At 38.0% G+C, this 15,362-nt stretch overlaps 1 protein-coding gene across 5 annotated transcripts in view; it reads right to left on the bottom strand.

Moving 5' to 3' along the window:
• Arhgap15 (Rho GTPase activating protein 15) overlaps window positions 1–15,362 on the bottom strand; it is a 619,269-nt gene that overhangs the window by 294,793 nt on the left and 309,114 nt on the right. For all 5 annotated transcript variants that reach the window (XM_063283268.1, XM_017591542.3, XM_017591541.3 and 2 more), the window contains exons 7-8: window positions 5,838–5,936; window positions 4,726–4,849 (exon numbers count right to left, since the gene is read on the bottom strand). In XM_063283268.1, the coding sequence (XP_063139338.1) occupies window positions 4,726–4,849; window positions 5,838–5,936 (223 nt within the window). The remainder of the gene's footprint in view (window positions 1–4,725; window positions 4,850–5,837; window positions 5,937–15,362) is intronic.

Raw genomic sequence — 15,362 nt, 5'->3', positions numbered from 1 at the left:
GTCCTATTCAGCCGCCTTCAGATCAAGATGTAGAACTTTCAGCTCCTTCTCCAGTAACATGTTTGCCTGCACTGTGCCACTGTGACGTGATAAATAACTAAACCTCATGGTGATAACTAACTAAGCCACTGGAACTGTACGTGAGCCCCAGTTCACTGCTGGAAGAGTTGCGTTGGTCATGGTGTCTCTTCACTGCGAGGGAAACCCTAACAAGGACACACTGTATCCATTTCTTGCGTTGCTGGAGGCTCATTTTTTAATATGCTGTAAAACCTTTGTTTTCTCTGCTTCCCACTGGTCATTCTGGATTAGAGGGACTGCTTCAGTCTCCTGTCACTTTAGGGGTTGTTCAGGGTTTAAGCTATTTTTTTAGTTAGATCCATTATGAGATCCTCATTGCTTTGGTGGAATGGTAGGTATGAGGGAGTAGGAAACAAGCTGGACAGAAATATTACTGGGAAGTCCCAGTTCTCAGGGCCAGAGGTGTGGCAAAGTCAGAATAAACTGTTCCTTTAAAATAACACTGCAAATGGCCGTGGAAGGTCCAATGTGACTTCTGCCTCGTATATGATTTCTTTATGAAAATGTGTTACGATCTATGCAACCCATTTACTGTGAGGTCATATTTTTAGCTGTTGCTGTTGAGAACTATGTTACTTAGAATATTGCAAAATATCACTACTTTTCTCTCAAACTTACTTGAACTTGGCAGGATAATGATTTCTGCACAGCGCACTAAAGGTTTTCAGATTTTGAGCTTTTAGCATTGTATTCAGATTGTATTCAAGACCTCTATTCCTATCTTCTTTATTCCTGAAATCTCATATGGTGCATGAATCACCAATAAGTATTTGAAACCACATTAAAATAATTTTTATATTTTGCCAAAACATATTTTTGTAACTTATTAGAATATCTAAGGGGAAACGCATTTTCTTTTAGTTCTCTTACCATGTGACTTTTAAAACGTTTGCTACTTTTTGAGTGTGTGTTGTAAGGTTGAAAGTGGTTTATATAAAATTTATCCTTCAGACTTGTCGATTTTATAGTTTGGCAAATTTATAGCCATGAGAGAGATTATAGCAGAAGGACCATATTTTCTATTGGTGGGTCTGTCTTTCTGTCTTTATTTGAAGGCAAAAACAAGTGAATTTGAGAATTTTATGTACATTTTAGTGTTATTTGTTAAGAACCAACATTCATATTCGATGGCTGTGAATGATGGGATAAACCAGAGCTCTGTTTGAAGTACTTGCTGGATGTTGAAGCTTTCCATCAACCAGGACTTCTTAATGACATGCTCTTCTGGGCATTAGGTAATCAAGGACATCTCCTGGCTCCCTTCTACTGGGTCCTGAAATTCTGCTCCCAAGAATGCCCTGGCTGCCATTTTCACCTGGTGAGGTGCCAGGGGAAGGACCAGCTGCTCACATTTAGACTTTTGCAGCTATGACTCCCGTATCCAATTCTGGCTGCTCTCCTGTATTTCCTGTACCCTTAGGGAGGAGGATGTAGAGTATGTGTGCCCTGCTCCAGCCTTCCATCAGACACTACCCTTGGCTCATACCCTTCTTGGTGCCATCTGCTTGGAGACATAGAGGATAATAAAAGAGCTCCTATTTATTGAGTGCCTGCTGTGAACTAAGTATTTACATCTCTAATTTCAAATTTTCACATGATCCTAGAAGGATGTTATCGGACCCATTTTTATAGATCTGGAAAGGAACACTTGGAAAAGTTAAAAAAGCTCTCCAAAGTAATCTGATGCCATGATTATATTTGGGCCTTTCCTCTCTCCCATCAGTGGGAGATACTTTCTCTTTCCTTGGAGAAATCTGTGAGCACTGTGTTTGATTGACTCTTCCTTTTCCATAGCAGCCCTCCCTAGAGACCTGATCTCCTACTCTCATCCCAGGCTGCTGTCCTGAATTTCTCACAGTGATTTGGCCCTTGCATTGAATTTTCTGGCTTCTTGTCTGTTAGACTCGACTGATATCTTAAAATATCCGATTAGTACTTGATAGCCTTGGCAGGTTGGAATCATATTTTTTAAAGGAAAGTGGATTTTAACATAACTTTTTGAGTTTACTCATTGGGAAAACATATTTTTTCCCATGTTAAACGGAAAAAAAAAACTGGACAAAGACGTGACCACCTGTTAGCTGCTAATGATGTTCACATGCCTTTTTAAAAAAGTAATTCTGGCTTTATCTGCTTACAATCTTGGCGACAAAACTCGTGGGAACATCAAGGGCACAGGAAGCCAAAGGCAGCAAACAGACAATAGAGTTTGTGCTTGGACTACTAATAAGGAAGATGTTACTGTGAATCTGACTCCACATAATGACTTAATCCCCAGACAGTGACTTAAAACTTAATATATGATTGAAGAAACTTAATCTTTGGGCGTTCTAATCTAAGACCTAGTTCAGAAGGGTTTCATACATGGGAGCTCTAACTTGAAGAAAAAGTTTTAAAAAAACAAATATAGTTATGATAATAGCTATTTCACACCCATGGTCTAATTTAATATTGTGTGGACAGGTCACTTACGATAGCTTCCAAGTGAAATGAATACAAGCCTGTGATTAGAGGTAACGTGGCGTGAAGAGTGACTAACTCTGCCCTAACTGGAAAGAAGTCTCGCAACTATACAGAATCAAGAAGATACAGGAAAGGAATATTTTTTTGAAAATTAGGATTAGCATTAGTACTAAACAGCCCTTTTGCTTTGATAGCAAAATCTATCTGCAAATGTTAGGGTCTTGGTTTAAGCTCACTGTTGTGTAGAGATTTGATTTTTCACTTTTCAGCAAATGTCCAGTTTGAAACAGATTAACTTTTATTTGTTCATTGAACTGCTGAGTATAGTTACAAGAGCAGGTTGTAAAAGCAGATTGCTTGAGTTTGACATGTGTCTCTTAAATGTCTTACACACTTTAGATGCCTTGGCTTCCACATCTAAAATCTAGGGTTAAAAATGGTAGCAATCTCTTTGGACTGATGAAACTACCCAGTCAGTATAAGTACTTGGAACAGCACCTAGGGAACAGTACTAGGGAAAGTGTTATCTTTATGTAAGAATGACTTTGCTCTCTTAGTAAGTAATACTCTTTTCCAGTGGGGGAAAATTAACTAGAGAGAAAGAATGAGTCTTTCTTTCGTAGATTTTTTTTCTAAGAAACATTCTAACATGTAATGAAACAATAATTTCACATAATTACTGTTCAGTGCAGGATTGTCAGCCTCAGTTTCTCAAATGTGCTTCTCCAAAATTTTTCCCCACTGCTTCCGGGTTTAAAAGCATGTCAAGTTCTCTTCCACAGCTGCAATTAAATCTCAGATTTCAGATCCTCTAATCACTGCATCACAAACTCTTGTGCGTTTACCCCAAAATATTTACATAATTAACATTAAGCACATACTCACAACTGAATCCTAACCCTGTAACACTATGTTAGATATGTTACCTTATACCTTATCCCAGGTGCGAAGAAAGGCAGAAACTCAAGCAATAAATGAAAATATTATTGAAATTAAGTTAACTCCAAATAAAATCCTTTAAAAAGGCACAGATGAGTCTTCACCAACACCCCATGTATTTTTGTGGCCATAGGTAATTACAACCTTCTTAAAGAGCCGCATAACGCAGATGACTGGCTGAATCAGCCTCTGGTAGTCGGAGAAAACTATGGTATAGGCCTCTTAGCAATTCCCTCTTTTCAAAAGAATCTCAGTTCAATGTCTCCTGTAGCCTCTAGAACTTTGAGTCCTAACCATTCATCTTTGAAAGATATGTTGCAACGTATCCACATCCACATTCATATCTTTTCGAATGAGCTATATATTCCATAAATAAACATTCATTTACCATACACGTTTATTTACACCACATGTACTGGTGTTTCTTTAACTTACTGATTTGCTCTTAAGTTTCAAAAGCTAGGATATAACTATATTCAAGTTTAGAAAAAAAGTGGTTAAAAGTAGCTAGGTGGAAGGTTCAAGGAAGATGCTATAATTTTTAAGACAGAATTGGCTGATTTGAAATGGATCTACATGTCCATTTAGAAGTCTAGTAGTCAGTTTTCCTGTTTGGATTACATAGGATATGTTTTAATCATCCCCTTTTATTGAGAAAGAAAAGGCTGGCTAAACACAATAGGGTTTGAAGACCATAATGTAAGTGTTGCAAGTTATTCTTTCTCCTAATCAATACTTTTGGAACTAGAACTCACTGCAACTTTGATTACCGCCCTTCTCACACTTCCTGACAACTCCACAATGTATATTTCTAAATTTCCCTGGTGTTCTGGGAGTGTGGACCGGTGAAAAAGGCTGTTGGCTTAGTTGGGCCAACTTGGTGGTCGCTCTTGTCTTTTAATGTATGAAAATCAAACGGTCAGCATACCAGATGCTTGATATTTCCCACTCTCAAAATCAATCACCAATCTGAACTCTGTGGCTATTACTCAGAGATTCAGAGGTTTGCTGTAAGAAGAGACCATGACCTTGGAACAATTATTTTTCTCAGAAGACATTACCAACAATGATGTGAGCAGAATGCCCAGACTGCCCTCCAGCGCATGAATCCCTAGGTAGGAAATGGCTACGAACCTTCTAAAGTAGCCTGGCTTTGGCTTAAATCTCATTTTAATACATTTATATTTCATAAACCCTGCTTTTAGACGGAGGTAAAATGAGCAAGTCAAAGAGAACACTCACTGAAGGACTTCCTGTTTTCTGGTTTCTGTTCTTTTCTATCGATGTGGCAATGACTCGGCTGTTCAGAGCTTGAAGATCTCTGGAAACTGAACAACTCCAGGGATCCGAAACTTGGATTCTTTGGCTAGAAATAATAGAGAATACCTTGAATACTTTTACTGAGAAGAAAAGATGTGCCAGTTTTGTGTCTTATCTTGATGCTAAATATAACTGGACTTTTGAGTAAGTTAATTCTGTGTGTGGTGTGTGTGTGTGTGTGTGTGTGTGTGTGTGTGTGTGTGTGTGTGAAATGGCCTCTATGCTAAGTACAATGTTTATACTGATTCATGCATCCAAATAGTGCTTACTAAATGCTATGAATTATTCAAAGAACTGCACAAATATCAACTCAGTTAATCCTCTCAGGAATTCTGCAGGGCCCATAGGCAACATTACTAGTACTGAGAAAACATTACTAGTACTGAGAAAACAGACAAGGAAAAGAAATAGAAGAAGAAAAAACATTTTTCTAAATACATTATCCTGTTTTGAGCCCATTAAAAGCTCTCAAGAATATTTTCCCATTATATATGTATATAAATGAATAAAATCAAGTCGATAAAAACAGTTTTAAATGATTTGAGCCTTTAAAAATATACTCTGAATGTATATTTTCCTAAAATTCTAGGTATCTAATTTTCAGGAGAAGAACATTCTAGCTTAGCTGGAAAATAATAAAATTAAGTGTAAATGATTTTTACTTGCAGTATTATAATGGTAATTATGGCTGTAAATACAAAGATGTTTAATTTCCAGAATAATATATATTAGAGACTACAACAAACAGAAAATGTGGTTTTCAAGCACCTGAGTGCTTTCTACAACCTCCAGAAAGAGGTGCCATGCTATTCCAGAGCAAGAGCTCTGCTCTTCTGAAAGAGAGAGATGAAATGGTGTCTACCTCACAGATCTTGTCAGCAAGAAAAGTTTGTTGTGTTTTCTATTAAGCTTAAAATAGCTAGTGTCTCTCAGCCCTAGGATCCATTTACATGTGTGAGTGTTATATGCCTGAGTGGTAAGATAGAATGACTACATTTTAATTAATAAACATAACAGCCCAAACAAATACGTACCAATCTGTCAATTGCATTTTTGATAGCATGGAACCAATCCAATATGAGGAAGTCAATATCTGACTGGAGAAGGAACTCATTTCCTGATGCTGTTGTGATCTGGGAGGAAAAATTGACAGGTCAGAATACCATGTTAGATGTATTTCTTACATTAATATTATCACTTTGAAGAGCAAGTGTATCACATGGACATATTTCGTTGCGTTCCAGTAACTGTCTTTCTGGGAACTAAGGGGACTGCTGTCATTTTGAACTCCCCTCTATAAACTGTGTTTCCTTCATGCCATAATACAAGCATGATTCCTTAATAATAGAAAGATTTACTTGGAGTAGGGCTAGAGCTCAGCTACACTAACTTCAGGAGAGTTGAAGGCAGGAAGTCGAGGGATGCAGGCAAGGCACACACGTAAGTTAAAGGCCAACAGAAAATGCACTCGGGTGTGTTCGAATTCATCCCGTGCATGCTTTCTGCTCGTTCCTGTTCGTCTTTTGCAAATCTAATAGTATCCCTGTATTCAATTTCCTTTTATGGCTCCAAAACAGATTTTTACCGAAGAGACTAATGCATACTTTTGCCAAAGATCATTCGGATGAGTAACATTTGGTTGTCCCAGCTTTCCTAGAGTAAAGCTCTATAGGAAAGTCATAAAGGACCGATTTTCTCACAAAGGGAGTGTATTAGAATAAAGGTCGTTTGCATATTTGAACCTTTGCTAGAAAGTACCAAATCAACGTCAGCTTCCAGCCTCCCAGTGCTGTTAAGTGGTTGGCAATGCTTAACATGGCTAACAATTCTTACCACAGTGGATCTTTCCTTTCAGAAATGAGAGAGGATGTGACCATATAGAAACACAGCAAACAAGGCTGTGAATTCCACACATAAAGAGCTCCTTGGGGGAAAATTTAGTTAGGTGGGTGTGGACATCCTTTTTCTATGAGGCCATTAATTTGAACTATGAAGATTTTCCCTTTGTATCATTGACATTCTTTTTTTTTTTTTTTTAAACAGAGGACAGATATTTCTCAGCAACTGTCACACAACAAGCCAGACTACAAAACTTTATAGAACTGGCATTTCAAGGAGCCGAATCAGGATCTGGTCCCTTAGGCTTGTGCACTCCAATAGGTGAATGGTGAAGTGTGGGACAGGTTCTGAAACATCACAAACACTCTTTAGACTGGCTTCATCATCCTGTCAGTAATGGATAGTGCTAACCCCAAATGTCTTTCTGCAGGTTTGGTAGGTCTTATGGCAATGTTGAACAACAGTATCTTGTAATTTTTTGAAGGTATAAATAGGTTATGATTCAATTAATGTAGACAAGTATATTAAGTTGTTTGAATATTTAATACAGTATATGTTCATGTGTTGTCTATTTGGTCTAAAGACTTTGACACTCTTGGATCAGTTACAATGACAGATAATGAGCAAAACAATGAATATTAATACTTATCACTATAATTTCTTACCTCAATATCGCAATCCAAAATATATATAAGATGGATATGTTTTACGATGTTATGAATGTTTAACCCACTGAATAGCCTGCATTCCCTAGATTTACTATCAATACTATATGAACTCACGTAGACCGACATTTTGTGCCAGAAATTTCTGATGTTGGTTTGGGGATTTTTAAAGAAGTCTTTGTCTGCATACATATAGTCACACGCATGGACCTCCTATTTACTTTCAGAAGCCTTTAGAGAGACGCAGGACCGCGAGAGCACATTCTTGGGGGACACTACTGTCCCTTCTGTTCCTTCTTCAGAAAAGAGAGACGTGGCCACACTTTAAGAAGGGAAAGCTAGAGAGCGATAGAATTAATTACCCTCCCTGAAATCTGACAGATTACTAGAGTTACTCTTTTTCTTTCCCTGTTTAAGCCCAAATGGAATCTAAAGTTTGAGATTGCTAAGAGGAGCCATTTGTCTGTGGGGGAAAAAAAAGGCCAGGATAATCTTTCTCTAATTACCTAAATGCCATTGCAGTGTTCCTTACTTATATAAAATCTCAAATATTTACTTTCTGAAGAACTGCCTGAGAAATTAAAACCTACAAACATCAGGTCACTTGTAAGGAACACAAAAAATCCAGTAGTGGGCTCAGGTCTTACCTCAATTCAAAAATTTAAATGTTTTGATTACGAATATTTTATACATGTCCCAATTTGTTATTATACATAAAGAGAAACGACTTTCTGAAGCGCAAAATACAGCATAATAAAGTACTTTTTTAGCAGTATAAATAAAACACTATTAAAATTATAATGGGAACGCCACTTGAAAGGAAGAGAAAAATATAATTAGATTTACTCTATTCTGAAGGTTTACAAAAGAGCCGGCACAGTTGAGATTTTTTTGCCCTAGCAAACTCCAAGTGGGGTAAATAGTTTTCACCACTGCCTTGACTGTTTTGATGCTAGGTGTACAGTTCAGAACGGGCCTTTTTCTGCTCACACAGTCAAGCATAAGCTGTATTCTAAAAGTTTCTTTGTCCAAATACGTTACTGCATTAATCATACATAAACAGTGCTTTATAAATTCACTCTGGGAAGCTCCAATAAGGAGCCATGTGAATGCCGCTCATCTGAGACGCCCTAGCAGAGGCATCCTGCTCATACCTTCCTCGCTGCTTTCCCAGTAATCTTTGGAGTTCCTAGGCGGCCGTGTGCAGAAGACTGCTGCTGCTCTCTACAGTTTGAATGCCTCCACTTCTTAATTACAGCCAGCAGTCGACTTTGTTCTGCTATATTCTAGACTCGCGCAAAAAAGTACTTTTCGAATCCCTGCTTGGTAAAATGCGTTTAATTCAGCCTTTCAAGCAATTTTTTCTTTTTTTTTTCTTTTTTGTATTTGTGCCTCTTCAGAATTTCTGGTAAGTGGATTGTGAGTCATGTTTGCGAACCGAGCAACTGAATTCTCTATACGGGCCGTGATGGCAGCGGCGGAGGGAGGACATCGGTAAACATGTTAACTTTTACGAACTCCTTTGATTGAATAACACATAAGTCTACACTGATGCGTGATAAGGAGCAGACAGGGTCTTCTGGTAACCCTGCAGTGTGCTCCTTCTTCGTGTGCTTTTTGGTAGATGCAAGTTTAAAGCAATGAAGCCAAAACTCATAGAAACAAAACAAACAAACAAACAAACCAAAACAAACAAACAAAAAACTCCAGGTTTTTGTAAAAGCTGCTGGCCTCCATTCTGCTTAGAATCCCACCTTCATCTTACATCTAATGAAATCCTGCATCTCTACCAGGCAATATATGTGTGTGTGTGTGTGTGTGTGTGTGTGTGTGTGTGTGTGTGTGTGTGTGTGTGTGTGTGTGAGCTCGCGCGGGCTTGCCGTGAGGTAATAGCAACTCAGTAAAACAGCATTCGAGCATTCGCAAAGTTCACTAGCACTGTTGATAACCAGCTTGTTCAAACACTTTTCTGGAGAAACTTAATTCATCATTTGTTCATTAAAACAATAAATGATGAGGGAGAACAGCAATGGCGTCTGAAATGCTACCGCTGCCCCTTGAAAGCCTCAGACAGTTTGAGCTTTACTAGAAGGCTAGGTTCATCTCAATTCCGTTTTGCAATGGGTTGATGTCAAAAAATTATATAAGCAGTCCACTGACCAGTACGCAGAGCAGGCACATTCCTGGGGCTTTTCTGAAATCCATTGGACAATGGTTTCCCATGGGCTTGGCACATTGGTCTGTGTCTTTGTGGTCCTCCAAAGACAGAGGCTATTTTTGTAAACTTCATACTCCACAGATAGGAAAGGTAGTGGAACATTATTTTTAAAAAGAGAATTGAATGTTGTTAACTGAAAATACCCTCAAAAGTAATGTTTTACTTTTTAAGGGGTTGTATTTGTACCTTCAGCTGATGTCCACTCTGATGTTTTCCAGTATTACTTTCAGCAATAAGGCAGAATTAGGCTTTAATTTGGATGAAAAATTATTACATATAATGACATCTATAGCAGTAAAATTTTTCTACGGCTTTATTTATTAGCATAGAAATGAACTCTTTTTAAATCATCATTCTTTCTGATTATCAGATATACATTTATTGTACAGAATGGGAAAAAATAATGAAGAATAAGATTGAAATTGCTCAGGGCTACAGAGATTCAACACTGGACACATTTGAGTTTAGCCATCACCCATATTTTGTTAATAGCAGCCAAATAAATATAATTATCAAGGGGTGCATTGATGTACCAGAAAACTATAATTAATAATTTATTAATTATAACTATTACTGACTTTTCCCAGTGGAACATAATGTGCATGGGGCAGTTAGAGAAGATCCAGGAGTGTTGCTTTGTTCCCCTTTCTCTGAAGTATCACCTTTTCCATGGCAGAAAAAAATGCTATCGTTAATTCCATGTTTATGGTATGTTTATCATTGATTATACATCCAATTATGAACAAGGACTGAAGAACTATCAATTAAGTACAGCATGTGAAGTTAGCGATATATGACCCTCACCCTTAACTGGAAATCTGCTTGGCTACATGAATCTAATATCTAATATATATGTATAATATCTATATATATAACATCATATATAAATATATATGGATATATATCTACCCATAGAAAGTGATTTATTTTAGGTCCCAATGTGAGTACCACAGACCATGCTCACAACAAGGCAGGAGTGACTCCTGAGGCTACACTTACATTTTGGAATTCTGTACAACTGTTGGCCTTGATAGGTTATTTTAAAAGGTTGGTTGTGTCTGAACTTCAGGGTATTAAGAGTATCGGACACTACACTTGTCATGCAAAGTGAAGCCAGTTTTAATGATCTCAAAGAACATCAATGCACCCCTTGATAATTATATTGTAGCTTCTCTACACCGCAAAGTAATTTTGCAAATGGGGAAAATGTTGCTGCTATTTCATCAAATTGGCATCACTTCAAGTGATAGAATTAAGAGATTTAAAAGACCTTGATTTCTGGTGCAATAGTTGAAAGCGCACAGTTACATCCAATGGAGAACTACATGTGTCTACAGAAAAGGCCCATGATGACTCCTCTTCAGTTACAAAAGTTAGAAGAATGATCCTAGACAAATATGTTCCCTGTCTCACTGCTACGTTGAAGAATGAGTGTTAAAAACATTAACAACATCCATATCCTGATATTTATCTCTTATTGCTCTTCTTTCTGTAAATAACTACTCCTTTGCTATCAAAAAAATACGTTTAAGGCCAATTTGAGGCATTCAGACATTTCAAACCATAGAAACAACTAAAAACCCCCTGCAACTGAATGCACGGCCTTCACATTTTGCTTAGAATTAGCATTTGACAAAGAACCTAAGAAGATATTCCATCTTAAGTATGCTGAAATTATGCATAGGAAATGTATAATAAAATATGCCAAATGACCAAGGAGCCTCAAGGCATATTAAATGATATGGCTACAGCATTTCTAGAAACAACTAAGAGGAAGGAAATGCGATTACTATGACATTTGGAGACACTTTGGACTTCATGGTATCGTTCCACTTGAATCAAATTAAGTAGAAATAAAATGTTATGTCAAAATAGACTACATTTGTTTGAAGTGACCATGAATTATTTTGTGATATTAATTTTGGCCATATCTTTATTTAATCCACAGCGAATAAAATATAGATGTATGTTTTGGCTATGTCATAATGGGATAGCAAGACCTAAAATTGATGCAATAGACGCTTATAAAGGATAACAATTCAGATTAACATTGTTTTCGTCTTGCATCATACCCACTGCTATTGGTGATCAAATGCAGGTTGCTGTGGTTATATTAAGAGTTCGGTTTCTGGGTCTCTAAGGCATTTATGACCACTGAGGACATGTTCTCATCAAGTTCTTATCAGTCTCAAATTCTGTCTTCTGGAGTAACTCTTAACATTTTTTTTGAAAACTTTTAAGCGAACATTAACATCAGCCAGAAGTGAATGATCTCTAATGTGCCTTTCCAGAATGTTCCTCGTTAAAGTATTTTGTGAGAAAGTATCCATCTTGTGCTCCCAGTGTTGCTAGATGTTAAATAAATATATGCTGATTACATACAAAAAAGTTGCTTTGGTAACTCTCTTATTAAAATGCATTTGTAACCCCCATCTGTCATGAAAGGTTAAAAACTTTGTTTGCTTTGGAGAGCAGTCTTATTCAGGGTTACCCTAGCAAACAATGACAGCAGTCTTCAGAAGTTGTGTGAGGAACAAGCCACTAGGGACTCACTTTTGTTTTAATTGGCACACACAAACACTTTTCTGGTCTGTCAAGAAGATCAAGCTCATATGCATGGAGGGTGTTATATTCTCGCTTTGGGGAGCCGTAAAGCTCCCTTTATTTAAGTAATTTAAATGATAGACTGCAAAAACTTTGCAAGTCAGAAAAATGTTTTATACTTTCTTAGGGAATATTTGTTTTAAGGGACGGAAAATGTTCTACATATCTAAAAGATGTTGAACTCCATGTTATAATTGCCCTGTTCCTTCTGACGCCATGAACCGTTCCCTACATTTGCACCCTCTAACTAAGTCTGACCACCAATGAATCTTGCATCTCCACAGCTCCCCCTCTGTCAACAAATGTGCATTCATTATTTTCCAGATGTTTATTGAATATGATTTCAATGCATTGGGGCGATTGATTTGCATACACATTTATTGGAAACCTCAGTGGTGTCATCATAGCGACATAACCTGCCCATGTAAGCAATTTCTTATTTAATGAAAAGTAAACAAATGTTGATCTACATACTCGACAGATCTCAGGAGCATTCTGAAATACAAGGTTTAAGGGCAGCCTTTCAAGAAACAATGCTTTTTAATTGAAATTGAGCTGTACTTTTGACACTTAAATAATTTGGTCCATGAATTCTTACATCTGAGGTTTGTTCTGCATAATGAAGTTGGCCCTATAGTGCACACTCATACCCATGTCCCTTGCCAACTGTTTACTAGCAATATATTTAAACTCCATAGACACACACACACACACACACACACACACACACACACACACACACACACGGAAACCAAAATCACCTTCACTGTTTATCTGTGTTGGAGTGTTCTAAGTATTGAGAAACAGTCCCTGCAGTAGTCCTAAAAGAATACCGCCCATCTGACTGGAAGCCAGTTCAAGAGTTCCCACAGTTGTGTAGTCCGCTGAGCTGCAATCACCTATGATGTTTGTATGAACAAATAACTGCACAAATGATGGAACCAAGATGATGACGCGTCATGTTGTCTGCATAGTTCATTGCGTCTTGATGTTTGGGAAGAGTACACAGCTCAACACAAATGAACCATTCCAGGACCTGTGTCCCCCGGTCCCACTAGCCTGCCCCTCCTGCCATGAGTCTTCTGACACCTGTGCTACATTCACATTTTTCCATTAACCCATCCGGTCAGCTGACCTTTGGGCACCTGTTGTCTCCCATCATTGTCAAGGGGAAACAACTCATTACTTGTCTTTATTCAATTAAGTCTCAATTTAAAGATTAACTTTAAATTAAAAAAAAAATCCAGCAAAGTGGAAACTTCCTGAAATGTATGAGGGTGGCCCTAGTGACAACTCCTAGTACTGGAGGACATGGAGTCTGAAGTGGCTGTTTTTTTGTAGCCATGCTTCCAGTGGTGGGGCTGGGTTACATTTGATTGAGAGGTTGGCAGAGGGAGAGCTCTAAATGACCCAGGCTGATGCTAGGATAAAAGATCACTCTCTAAAAACTGACAGAGGGGCCCCATTGCTAATGAAAACATCCATAGAGCTAATTGAACTTACAGAAGTTGAATTGGTAACTTAATGGAGCCTTTCACCACCATGTCCTTGTTCTTTAGTGTGAGTAGGTCCTCTGCAGGCTATGGAAAAAGAAACTTGGACACCAGCACAGCCACCAAGCCCTGCAAGACATGCTGGGACAATGGTGATGCAGTACTTGTGGGAGTGGCCAAGCAAAGTTTGGTTTAGTTGAGTCCCACTCTAAAAGAGGAAGCTCATGTTATATACTGACTGGAGAGCCAGGAGTCAGACACTAGATAGCCCAGAAATCCAGGGTGAGTAGTAACACACACAACTGGAGAAAAAAATAATGAAATGATTGCCAGTGATATTCTACTATACTCATAGATTGGTGCCTTGCCTGGTATTACCAGAGAGTCTTTCTCCAGCATCATATCAGAGCAAGTGCAGGGACCCAAACACCCAGACACCCAGACACCCAGACAGACATTATTCAAGTCTAAATTGGAGTTCTCAATTGGGTCCTTCACTTCAGATATCTGGAACCCAAGGAAAAAGGGTGAGGAAAGATTGTAGGGCATGGTAGACACCTGAAGAAAATGACCTACTGAATTAATAAGTCAGGGTTCACGTGGGCTCACAGACACTGGAGGAGCAAGCATGGGGCCTGCATATATGCACGTTGTCCTCTGCGTAAATGTAATGGCTGCTAGGTGGTTTTATTTTTTATTTTTGTATTATTTTTGTTTTAATTGTCTTTTGTTTTCTTTTTATCTCGTGTGTATGGGGTTGGGGGGGACTTCTAACAGTAAAAATCCCTGCTTTTGGGATTCTTTTCTTCCTACTGGGTTACCTTGTTAACCTCAATATGAGGACTTTTGCCTTATCTTATTGTATTCATTTTGTTCTATTTGGCTGTCATTTCTTGGAGGTCTGTGGCTTTCTGAAGAAGAAACAGAAAAGATGGATCAGGTGGGGGAAATTGGGGGAAGAAGAGAGGAGTGGAGATTGGGGAAGACTATGGTGAGGATGCATTTTTTTGAGACTAAAATATATTTTTAATAAAAATCAATCATTCAATCAAAATATCTTAAAAGAATAAAAGCTCCTTTCCCATGAGATATGTTAAATTTATACTTATCTTTGTATATGTTTTGAATCCATTCATAATCATCTAATGCTTATCTTATTAAAAACAGCATTTACACCCTTGTGAAATGTGTGCCTATGTGTGCCTATGTGGCTGTTAAAAGACTTTTCTCCCCAAGTGAGCTGAGTTATTCTACCTTTCACTTGCTCAACGACGTTAGTCATATCCATCCTAGTCCACACTGAGCAACCCCAGGAAAATGATCTGAGCAATTTGAAACTCTTATTTCATTGTGAGCTTGTCATTTAGAAGCTTGTTCTAGGTGTAACTGTACAATAAAAGTCCTTTTATTGGGGATGCCACAACCTGTGTGCTCTGGCTTCTTCTGTTCCACAATTTCCTGCTCCTCAGTTCCCCTTTGCACTTCTAGAACTCAGACATACAGAAATGATCTTGTTCCCTAGTCGTCCTATACTCATTTTTGTCTCTTTCCTTAGACAGGATTGTTCTTGCTGCCAGAACCCCTCTGACTTTCTCTAGTTTCTCATCCAAATGAATTTAGAACTTACTTTTTCAATAAGAGCTTTTCTAAAATAGACACCCCTACAAATCTCCACAAGATCTGTTTCCCATTTTTCACAGCCCTGCTTTTTTTAAAATCTATGTTGTAGTTCCCTGTGGA

Source organism: Rattus norvegicus, chromosome 3, assembly GCF_036323735.1.
Source record: "Rattus norvegicus strain BN/NHsdMcwi chromosome 3, GRCr8, whole genome shotgun sequence".
Lineage (NCBI taxonomy): Eukaryota > Metazoa > Chordata > Mammalia > Rodentia > Muridae > Rattus > Rattus norvegicus.
Note: the sequence above shows the minus strand (reverse complement) of the source record. Positions and strands in the feature narration are given on the sequence as shown.